This window comes from Macrobrachium rosenbergii, chromosome 20 (assembly GCF_040412425.1).
Source record: "Macrobrachium rosenbergii isolate ZJJX-2024 chromosome 20, ASM4041242v1, whole genome shotgun sequence".
Taxonomy (NCBI): Eukaryota; Metazoa; Arthropoda; class Malacostraca; order Decapoda; family Palaemonidae; genus Macrobrachium; species Macrobrachium rosenbergii.
The window spans coordinates 44857489-44870000 of record NC_089760.1 but is presented as its reverse complement, the minus strand read 5'-3'; the positions used below and the strand labels follow the sequence as shown (position 1 = coordinate 44870000).

At 35.0% G+C, this 12512-nt stretch overlaps 1 protein-coding gene across 1 annotated transcript in view; it reads left to right on the top strand.

The window, feature by feature from the left end:
• Positions 1-2867, top strand: part of LOC136848976 (spermatogenesis-associated protein 31H1-like) — an 18116-nt gene extending 15249 nt beyond the window's left edge. Inside the window, exons 2-7 of the mRNA XM_067121787.1 lie at positions 760-1243; positions 1498-1602; positions 1758-1862; positions 1950-2117; positions 2467-2571; positions 2727-2867. Of these exons, the coding sequence (XP_066977888.1) occupies positions 760-1243; positions 1498-1602; positions 1758-1862; positions 1950-2117; positions 2467-2571; positions 2727-2867 (1108 nt within the window). The remainder of the gene's footprint in view (positions 1-759; positions 1244-1497; positions 1603-1757; positions 1863-1949; positions 2118-2466; positions 2572-2726) is intronic.
• The last annotated feature ends 9645 nt before the right edge of the window (positions 2868-12512 follow it).

Sequence of the window (12512 nt, the reverse complement as noted above, 5' to 3'; positions counted from 1 at the left end):
ACTTGTTTTACGTCATGTAGAAGAAAGAAGGACATAAAATCCTACTTGTTTTACGTCAAGTAGAAGAGAGAAGGACAAAAATTCCTACTTGTTTTACGTCATGCAGAAGCGAGAAGGGCGAAAAATCCTACCTGTTTTACGTCATGTAGAAGAGAGGAGGCTTTTTTAACGTCATAGACTAGAGAGAAGGACGTAAAATTCTACTTGCTTTACGTCTTGTAGAAGAGGGAAGGGTAGAAACTGGTACCGTATTCCAGTAATGGCAAGGAATCGGGAAGTATTTGCAGTCAAGGATATCGCCTTTAACCTTGAGAATAACTTTGAATCTTCCAACGTGCCTTAAAAAACAATAGGGTGAATTATTTCCGTAAGCAGCGAAACCTCTATTTTATTTAAGTGAAAAATAACAGTAATGCTTCACAAACGGCGCAGTACTACTGTAAGATGAAAAATTTCCACAGATCTCGCCTACTTACTCATCGTGCCAAGATGTTTCATATTTCTCCGTTTTTAATTATTGGACACTGAACGCGAACAAGTTCCCATTATCAACATGATAACTGTTAATACAAGATACAATCATAATATATCATTATTACAAATATTTACATGATGATTTTCATCGCTCTTGGTAGATACACTGATATTACCATAAAATTCATGTGCCGGATCTATAAAATATTGAAAACCCAAACAAAACAAGTAAACCTGAAATAACTTTTCATTTGAATTCCTTATATATTTCGTTCCGGAATTAAGTGAAAGGGAACACATTTGCCTGAGAGCGAAAGAGGGCGCTTCTCATTTGGCCGAAGGTGAAAGGAAACAAGGTTCTCATTTGGCCGAAAGTGACAGGGAACACAGTTCTCATTTCTCTAAGAGTGAAAGGGAACACCGTTCCCCCTTCTCCGAAAGTGTCAGGGAACACCATTCTCGTTTGGCCGAGAGTGACAGGGAACACCGTCCCCCTTTCTCCGAAAGTGACAGGAACACCGTTCTCATCTGCCCGAAAATGAACGTGAACAGAAATCTCATTTGTCTGGAAGTGAAAGAGAACACAAAATCTCATTTCGTAGAAAGTGAAAGGGAACACACTTCTCATTCGGCCAAAGTGGAAGGAAACGCCATTCTCATCTCGCCGAAAAGTGGAAGGAAACACCATTCTCACAGGCCGAAAGTGACAGGGAACAGGGTTCTCACCTGGCTGAAAGTGATAGGAAACACAGTTCTCATTTTGCCGAAAGTCAGAGGAAACACCATTCTCAAAGGCCGAAAGTAACAAGGAACACAGCTCTCATCTGGCTGAAAGTGACAGGGAACAAAGTTCTCATCATGCCGAAGGTGACAGAAACACCATTCTCATTCGGCCAAAAGTGGAGGGAAACACTATTCTCATCTTGCCGAAAAGTGAAAGGAAACACCGTTCTCACAGGCCGAAAGTGACAGGGAACACAGTTCTCATCTTGCCGAAAGTGAGAGGAAACACCGTTCTCACAGGCCGAAAGTGACAGGGAACACAGTTCTCATCTTGCCGAAAGTGAGAGGAAACACCATTCTCACAGGCCGAAAGTGACAGGGAACACAGTTCTCATCTTGCCGAAAGTGAGAGGAAACACCGTTCTCACAGGCCGAAAGTGACAGGGAACACATTTCTCATCTTGCCGAAAGTGAGAGGAAACACCGTTCTCACAGGCCGAAAGTGACAGGGAACACAGTTCTCATCTTGCCGAAAGTGAGAGGAAACACCGTTCTCACAGGCCGAAAGTGACAGGGAACACAGTTCTCATCTTGCCGAAAGTGAGAGGAAACACCGTTCTCACAGGCCGAAAGTGACAGGGAACACAGTTCTCATCTTGCCGAAAGTGAGAGGAAGTGTTCTCACAGGCCGAAAGTGACAGGGAACACAGTTCTCATCTTGCCGAAAGTGAGAGGAAACACCGTTCTCACAGGCCGAAAGTGACAGGGAACACAGTTCTCATCTTGCCGAAAGTGAGAGGAAACACCGTTCTCACAGGCCGAAAGTGACAGGGAACAGTTCTCATCTTGCCGAAAGTGAGAGGAAACACCGTTCTCACAGGCCGAAAGTGACAGGGAACACAGTTCTCATCTTGCCGAAAGTGAGAGGAAACACCGTTCTCACAGGCCGAAAGTGACAGGGAACACAGTTCTCATCTTGCCGAAAGTGAGAGGAAACACCGTTCTCACAGGCCGAAAGTGACAGGAACACAGTTCTCATCTTGCCGAAAGTGAGAGGAAACACCGTTCTCACAGGCCGAAAGTGACAGGGAACACAGTTCTCATCTTGCCGAAAGTGAGAGGAAACACCGTTCTCACAGGCCGAAAGTGACAGGGAACACAGTTCTCATCTTGCCGAAAGTGAAAGGAAACACCGTTCTCACAGGCCGAAAGTGACAGGGAACACAGTTCTCATCTTGCCGAAAGTGAGAGGAAACACCGTTCTCACAGGCCGAAAGTGACAGGGAACACAGTTCTCATCTTGCCGAAAGTGAGAGGAAACACCGTTCTCACAGGCCGAAAGTGACAGGGAACACAGTTCTCATCTTGCCGAAAGTGAGAGGAAACACCGTTCTCACAGGCCGAAAGTGACAGGGAACACAGTTCTCATCTTGCCGAAAGTGAGAGGAAACACCGTTCTCACAGGCCGAAAGTGACAGGGAACACAGTTCTCATCTTGCCGAAAGTGAGAGGAAACACCGTTCTCACAGGCCGAAAGTGACAGGGAACACAGTTCTCATCTTGCCGAAAGTGAGAGGAAACACCGTTCTCACAGGCCGAAAGTGACAGGGAACACAGTTCTCATCTTGCCGAAAGTGAGAGGAAACACCGTTCTCACAGGCCGAAAGTGACAGGGAACACAGTTCTCATCTTGCCGAAAGTCAGAGGAAACACCGTTCTCACAGGCCGAAAGTGACAGGGAACACAGTTCTCATCTTGCCGAAAGTGAGAGGAAACACCGTCCTCATTTACCGAAAGTGAAAGGGAAATTTCTCATTAAACATCCTCATTGTTACACACACTGTCTGTCCATCTTTGGTTTCTCCTCTCATTTCCTCCGACGGGATTTCTCCAAGCCGCGCGATAATCTCTAGGGAAGTGTAGATGAGTCCCGGACGATCCCCTGTAAAAAAGAAGAAGAAGAAAAGGCATTTGGCGGTCGAACCTTTTTGTATCGAGTAATTACCCGCCTTGATCCTTTCGAGATCTTCTTAATGGCCGGTCATCAGGAGGTCCTGGCAAATCCTCTCGACCGACGTGGTCCATCAAGGAGGTCTGTTAATCTTTCAGGTATCGCGGGTCTTATCCTCTTACTGGGTGGAGGAAGAGGGGGTGGGCTTTGTCTCCCCCTCTCACTTTCTCTCTCGAAGTACTGCTGATGGCTGTTTCCTCAAGTATATTGTTTATGAGTGGTATTGAGGCATTTCGTAATGGACCACTGTATGTGGATTGTGTTTTAGACTGAAATGCAGCTTTCCTGGGCTTGTTAGAAATACTGCTTAGTTGATGGACAGAAAAGTAAATAAATAAATAGACAGAATAATAGATAAATTACTATATAAATAAATAAATATCTAAATAACTAAATAAATAAGATAACAGTCTCAATATTTAAATAAATAAGTATATATACAAATAAATAAACTAATATAAATTAATAAATATGAAAATTAATAAATATAAAAGCAAAGAAAAAATGTAAAACAAATAAATACACACATATATATTTATATATATATTCTATTTATAGTATATATACAAACATACATATATACATATATATGTGTATATATATACATATATATATATATATATATATATATATATATATATATATATATATATATATATATATAAAGAGAGACGTGGATAAAAAAAAACAGAGCCGTTGGGCTGGAGGGAAAAGTGAAAGTTACCCAGCCATCGCGCACCGGAAATTGTTTTAGAAACAGCAAAGTTGATAAAGAGGGCGCGAGAGTAGGATATTCCATTGTAAGAATTTCAAAAGTTCCAGTGCAAACATTCCTCCGGAAATCATGCTTACGGATTATACAGTTCTCGTAATTGTTTATGAGGATATATATATATATATATATATATATATATATATATATATATATATATATATATATATATATATATACGTGCTCGCGTGTATGAAGAACAATGTATTCATACTTGTAAAATACATGTTTTGTAGGTATGGCAAGGTGGAAGCGTCCATACACTTCTGCACAGTTATCTACGTAGGTGTTTATTACATATGGATGTATTCATGCACATATGCTAGCACACACGTACAGTACATATACACACACCACATATATATATATATATATATATATATATATATATATATATATATATATATATAATATATATTACATGACGACACCACCTGACAAATTTACCTAGCAAAAGGCGCGTCTAACTGCCCAACTTAACAAGTACTACCGCAATTACCAAACCCTAAAGGCGACCCCATTATTCCATAACGTGACAGGAACTCTAGATCCTCCATTTCTCAACTGCAATGTGATTCCCAACTTTATTCCAGTGGCCTACAGAACATAATCCATTTTCCTCTCGGGAAAGTACCTAGCACCAATCACTCCATTTTTTCCCAGTTAAGAAGTTCTCTCTTAGCTTATAATTCCCTTTCTTATAGGTCTCCTATATCACTTCCTTAATCGCTAGGAATCGCTCGTTTTCGTATGTCTGCTTTTCTTTCTAATTATTCTCTGTTTTTTCAGGTCTTGGCTATATATGTAATTAGGAACTCAACAACAACGCTGTCCTCCCTCTCTCAGACGACGAGAAGAAGTTATAATAATAATAATAATAATAATAATAATAATAATAATAATAATAATAACAACAACACTGTCCTCCCTTTCTCAGACAAGAAGTAGTTTAATAATAATAATAATAATAATAATAATAATAATAATAATAATAATAACACTGTCCTCCCTTTCTCAGACAAGAAGAAGTTTAATAATAATAATAATAATAATAATAATAATAATAATAATAATAATAATAATAATACTGTCCTCCCTCTCTCAGACACAAGAAGAAAGAGAAGAAGAAGAAGCAGGAGAAGAAGAAGAAGAAGAAGGTTACCATTCGTGTGTATCTGACACATGCAATTAGGAGAGATCTCCTTTCTCGGTGGGGACAATTTCGTTTTCGCTGCTTTGGCTATTGGAGAATGAAATTCAATTCGCTTTTCAGTCCGAAATGACTCTACGTCACTGGCAATAGACGGGGGAATGAGCGTTCCGTACTATCGGCGATGTTTACTTCTACGCGAATGTCGAGTACGAAAGCGCGTGAATTAAGAGCTGCTTATTATTGAATGGGTACAGGAAACAGTTATGGGAAATGGCGTGTGTTATATTATATATATATATATATATATATATATATATATATATATATATATATATATATATATATATATATATATATATATATATATATATATATATATACACAGACACACACTCACGCATACACATACACACACGTCTTTGTATTTCCACAACGTTCCCGTGGATGGTAAATACGAGATACTCGCATAAAAATAAGAGTAAAAAACTTTTACTGTTGCGCCGTCGTAGAACCCCATTACAGCAAGAAAAATCTTACAAAATCTTATTTTGAAATGTGGTGACAACACTTATCATCACATTTGCCAAAAAACTTGTCACATTTGCTAAAAAAACCCACAAAAACACCGTCAAGGACACTAACATACGCTATCCATCTCATACTTCACATCTCCACATCTCCCCATTTTCCTCATCCTTGCGTCCTCCTGTCTCGCCTTTCGTTGTAATCATCCTCGCCTTTCCTTTTCGACCAGAGTGGAATCTGTTATTTAATTTTGGGATCAAACGTATGTAATACGAAGAGCATTAAGAAGGTGAGCGTCGCTTATTGTCAAAGGTGTGAGCGGAGTTGACTGAAGTCGAGGCATCTTGTAGAGAAGAAAAGGGCATTTTGTGTCTGATACTTCGCTCACTTGAATTTACTTGGATAGACACAGAATCATACCTCGTGTAATTCACTCACTTGAATTTATACATTGTGCAATTCACTCACCTGAATCTATAAATCGTACAATGCACTCACCTGAATTTATACATCGTGCAATTCACTCACGTGAGTTTTTATCTCGTGCAATTCACTCATTTGAATTTACTAGGAAAGACAGAAAACCATACCTCGTGTAGTTCACTCACTTGAATTTCTAGGAAAGACATAAAACCATACCTCGTGCAATTCACTCAACTGAATTTACTAGGAAAGACACAGAATCATAACTCGTCTAATTCACTCACTTGAATTTATACATCGTGCAATTCACTCACCTGAATTTATAAATCGTGCACAATTCACTCACCTGAATTTACTAGGAACCACATAAATAATACCTAGTGCAATTCACTCGCTTGAATTTATACCTCGTGCAATTCACTCATTAGTTTCTAGGAAAGACATAAAATCATACCTCGTCAATTCACTCACTTGAATTTATATCTCGTGCAATTCACTCTTTTGAATTTACTAGGAAAGACGGAGAATCATACCTCGTGTAATTCACTCACTTGAATTTATACCTCGTGCAATTCGCTCACTTGAATTTATACCTCGTGCAATTCGCTCACTTGAATTTATACCTCGTGCAAGTCACTCACTCGGATTTATACCTCGTGCAATTTTCTCACTTGAATTTATATCTCATGCAATTCACCCTATTTGAACTGGAACCAGAATGTAATGCCAATTTTTGACTATTTTAAAATAAAACTGTTGTTGGTTCAAATCTATATAGTTCACTCACCTGAATGTGCCCCAAATAGCATAATAAAATTTGTCCACTTAGCAATGCTTAGTAGAAGAGGAAACTCCTTCAATTATCACTCTCTGTTCATATTTATAGCCACATAAAATCTAAAATATATATGAACTACCCTTAAACTGATTAGAAATTCTGGTATAACAATAAATGCTAGCCATTCCCTCGCTCGTATTTTAAACCCAGATGGCCTGCCGACTATTAACTTCTGCCTCGCCCATAAATCTGTCAATTTATTCTTTATTATTCTCTCTCTCATTTCTGTTCCCAGTCTGCTGACGGGAATATTTATCTTCCTAAGTTATCTTAACAACATATGCGTGTCTCGTAAAGCCATCCGGTCGGCGTTAGATCTTTTAAATGGCGCAAGTTTCTCACAAGCCAGGTTCTGTGACGGGCAAAAGGCAGATAAAAGGTGGAATCGTGCCAACTGATATGCATTCTTTTGGTCATTTACTTACTTATAACTATTATTATCATTATTACTATTATTATTCAAAAGATGAACCATATTCATATGGAACAAGCCCACAGGGGCCAATGACTTGAAATTCAAGCTTCTAAAAGAATATGGTGGTCATTAGGGAGAGGTAAGAGGAGGTAAAAGGACAATACAGAAAGAAGAGACCTCACTTATTAAAAAAGAAAAAAATAAATTAATAAATTAATAAACAGATAAAAATGTATTAAAATGCAAGGAGTATAGTATTAGTTCATGTTTTTAGGTTGATAATCGTCCTAATGGGGAATTCAAAATGTATGAAATAATTTTATTCTGGCATTTTAATAATCTACATTTTTATCTATTCAATTGATAATCTGTTAATAATTTTTCCTTTTTTTTTAATAAGTGATCTCTTTTTTTTTATTTCTTATTACCTTCTGTTACTTCTTTCTGATGAACACCATATTCTTTGGAAGCTTGAATTTCAAGTTAAAGGCCCCTTTGTGGTGGACTTGTTCCATGTCAACAGGATTCGTCTTCTGAATAATAATAATAATAATAATAATAATAATAATAATAATAATAATAATAATAATAATAATAATAATAATAAAATATTTTCAATTCCACTTTTCTAATTTAAGCTAGGATATTTTCACTCAAAATTTTATATGGTACAAAAAATGGCATCATTATTTTTTAAGTAAGTTTTTTTTAACCATCAAATTCTGCAAAATATGAAAAATCATTTTTAATTCCACTTTTCCAATTCAAGCTACCGTATTTCTTACCCAGAACTTTATATGGTACACGAAATACCAGCATTATTTTCTTAAGGATACCACCATTATTTTCTTAAGGATCCCTGCATTATTTTCTTAAGGATACCAGCATTATTTTCTTAAGGATACCACCATTATTTTTTTAAGGATCCCACTTTTATTTTCTTAAGGATCCCAGCAGTATTTTCTTAGGGATACCATCACTATTTTCTTAAGGATACCACCATTACTTTCTTAAGGAGACCATCATTATTTTCTTAAGGATACCAGCATTACTTTCTTATCGATGCCAGCATCATTTTCTTAAGGATACCAGTATTACTTTCTTAAGGATCCCAGCATTATTTTCTTAAGGATCCCAGCATTTTTTCTTAAGGATACCAGCATTATTTTCTTAAGGATACCACCATTATTTTCTTAAGGATCCCAGCATTATTTTCTTACGGATACCCGCATTATTTTCTTAAGGAAATCATTATTTTCTTAAGGATCCCAGCATTATTTTCTAAAGGATACCAGTATTATTTTCTTACGGATCACAGAATTATTTTCTTAAGGATACAAGCATTATTTTCTTAAGGATACAAGCATTATTTTCTTAAGGATACCAGCATTATTTTCTTAAGGCAAGTTTTTTATTTATTTATTTTTTTTACGGCCTTCCCCTTCAATTGTAACATCAAATTACTAGCGTATCTATAGGGTGGAGGGAACAAGATTGGCTTCGTTAAAGCTGTTTTTTCCAGATAAAAGGAAGCCTCTATCAAATTGTATTTATCTTATCGTAAATCTTAGCCCCTGATTTTTATATATTTTATATATATATATATATATATATATATATATATATATATATATATATATATATATATATATATATATATATATAATATATATTAAAAAGGATAAAATAAGAAAGAGGAATTATTTCCTATTCTTTCCGTAATTATATTTAAGTAACTTTAATGATTTATTATTCTACAGACCTGAATTACATATCTCTCTCTCTCTCTCTCTGTCTCCCTCTCTCTCACACGCACACACACATATATACAATTGTATATCATTACCATGCTAAAACAACAGTATGGAGAATGAAAGCTGTTCTGTATTTTCCATTATAAGCTGAGAATAACTTTAATGCTTTGATGAAATATAGAACTGAACTACATCTCTCTCTCACAAACATACCAAATTGCAGCCCTTCAGCCTCAGTAGTTTTTATCTTATTTAAAGTTAAAGTCTGCCATAATCGTGCTTCTGGCAACGATATAGGATAAGCCACCACAGGGCCGTGGTTAAAGTTTCATGGGCCGCAGTTCATACAACATTATACCGAGACCACCGATAGATAGATCTATTTTCGGTGGCCTTGATTATACACCATAGCGGCTGTACAGAAAACTCGATTGCGCCGAAGAAACTTCGGCGCCTTGTTTATTTGTTTCCTTTCTTTTATGGTCACGTGGTCTTTTTACTTACATTTTTCCTCAGGAGACTTCAAGTTTTATTTCCTTCTAAAAATGCAATATTTACTCGAGGTCGTCTTTATGTGTCTTCTACAAAAAGGCAGAAAGAGGAGAAGGCACTTTATACCTTTTATATACATGCACTTTCACGAGAGAAACTTAAGGGGGATTTATTCATGAATGTACGCCAGAGAGATGCAATACATTCTGTCAATGTGTAAGACCATAAACATTCCGTTGCTTTTTTCTACAACCCTAAGAAATTAAAATCAAAATTCAATTTGATTTGTTCTGCCGAGAGCGATTACCAATTAACACTGATCACGTAACTTTATGCAATTACAACACAATTTAATCAATGCAGCATACTGATGGCCGTGTCGTTTAAGGAGTCACTGTAGTCCTGAGTTCTCGTCTTCCGTGGTTCGAGCCCACGAAACGACGAACTTATTATCAACTAAAAAAATTCCCCTTTGGGTAACATATCTGAAAATATACTATTTCCGAGGTAGAGCGAATTATATATTAAAGGACATTTGTAGCTTAATGCTTGTGTATGAGTCACGGTGATGTGATAAATTTCATTCATATATACAGTATATGTATATGTATATACACACACACACATATATATATATATAATGTTTATAATTTAATATAAATATATATTCAATATATATATATATATATATATATATATATATATATATATATATATATATATATATATATATATATAGAAGAACACCCCATTTAGTATAAAGTTCTTTAAAAATATTTTTAGTAAAATTTCACTGACCATATGTTACCCTCACTCCAATTACTAAAGCTTGTAAATAGACTATACAGCTAAATGACAAACGACCCTAAATACTACTCTCTCTCACTCTCTCTCTCTCTCACACACCCACAAACAAACAATGTGCAAGGATCTATCAGATATACGTAGCAAATCCCAAGAATTATCGAACCGCTCCTCGCATTAGTCACGAGAACGGCTATATTTCAACGGAATAAACTCTCGCCCTTCTCGGACACCGACAAGAAGAAGAAATGGCCATTTGTGTACCTGACACATGCAATTAGGAAAGTGCTCGCCTTCCTTGGAACGGCAATTTCGCTGGGCTAAATTCAAACTTCGGTGTTTCCGTCGCCAGGTACAAATGATGAAGCAGTTTCAGAGGTCGTGTTGTGGGAAAAATGTTTTGAGAATATTACAGGATTGCGGATATTTGAAGTTGTAATTGTTAGCTGAGTGGTAATGACATTGTAATTGAAGCAAATCTATTCTTATATACAATGGCACACAAATTATATTGATGTGTGTGAATATATATATATATATATATATATATATATATATATATATATATATATATATATATATATATATATATTATACATATTTATATATGCATATATATATATATATATATATGTATTTATATATATATATATGTATTTATATATATATATATATATATTATACATATATTATACATATTTATGTATATCTATATAATATATATATATATATATATATATATATATATATATATATATATATATATTTATGTATTTATATATCTATATATTTATATATATATATATGTATTTATGTATCTCTCTCTCTCTCTCTCTCTCTCTCTCTCTCTCTCTCTCTCTCTATATATATATATATATATATATATATATATATATATATATATATATATATATATATATATATATATATATATATATATATATATATATATATATATATATATATATTATATATATATATATATATATATATATATATATATAATATATATAGATATATTCATTATTCTTCAGTTCGTGTCTCGGAGCTTCCAAAATATTTGATTCTCCTCTTCTGTTGCTCTGGTTATCCAAATCAGTTTAGACCTGAAAAATGCTCATAGCAGCATGAGACGTAAGATGAAGAAACGAATCCAGACATATGTATGTGGAAAAATAAAAGCATACTTAGAATTATATTTGAAAATATTTAGGTTTACTTCTAACTATATTTGTACAAATTCATAACTGTTGATTTGTTCCTCCATTATTATTATTATTATTATTATTATTATTATTATTATTATTATTATTATTATTGAAAAGATGAACACCCTACTCTTATTTAAAAATATTTAGCTTTATTTCTAAAAATTACTGTACAAATAAAAAACTGTTGGTTTGTTTCTCCATTATTATTATTATATTATTATTATTATTATTATTATTATTATTACATATTTTTTTTGTCTATCACAGTCATCCTATTCGACTGGGGTGGTTTTCATAGTGTGGGGTTCCGGGTTGCATCCTGCCTCCGTAGGAGTCCATCACTTTTCTCACTGTGTGCGCTGTTTCTAGTAGCACACTTCTGCATGAGTCCTGGAGCTACTTCGGCTTCTAGTTTTTCCAGATTCCTTTTCAGGGATCTTGGGATCGTGCCTAGTGTTCCTATGATTATAGGTACAATTTCCACTGGCATATCCTGATTATTATTATTATTATTATTATTATTATTATTATTATTATTATTATTATTATTATTATTAAAGATGAAACAACCTCACATGGCTACTGACTTGAAATTCAAGCTTCCTAAGAATATGGTGTTGCAATAAACTTTGTATTTAATAAATGTGTATTAAATTTCTAAAAACACTATCCTCGTCTCGACACAATCAAAATAGGCAATTAAGGTCCATCATTTTACAGTGGGAATATATTAATAAATCTATTAATAAACTTCCCAGCGTTGCGAAGTCATCCAGCCATTTTTCGTACCTCTGAATTTAATATCGCTTGCTCAAATTTCTGTCAGGAGAGGAAGGCGTATTAAGTTTCAGTTAACCCCCTCTCTCTCTCTCTCTCTCTCTCTCTCTCTCTCTCTCTCTCTCTCTCTCTCTCTCTCT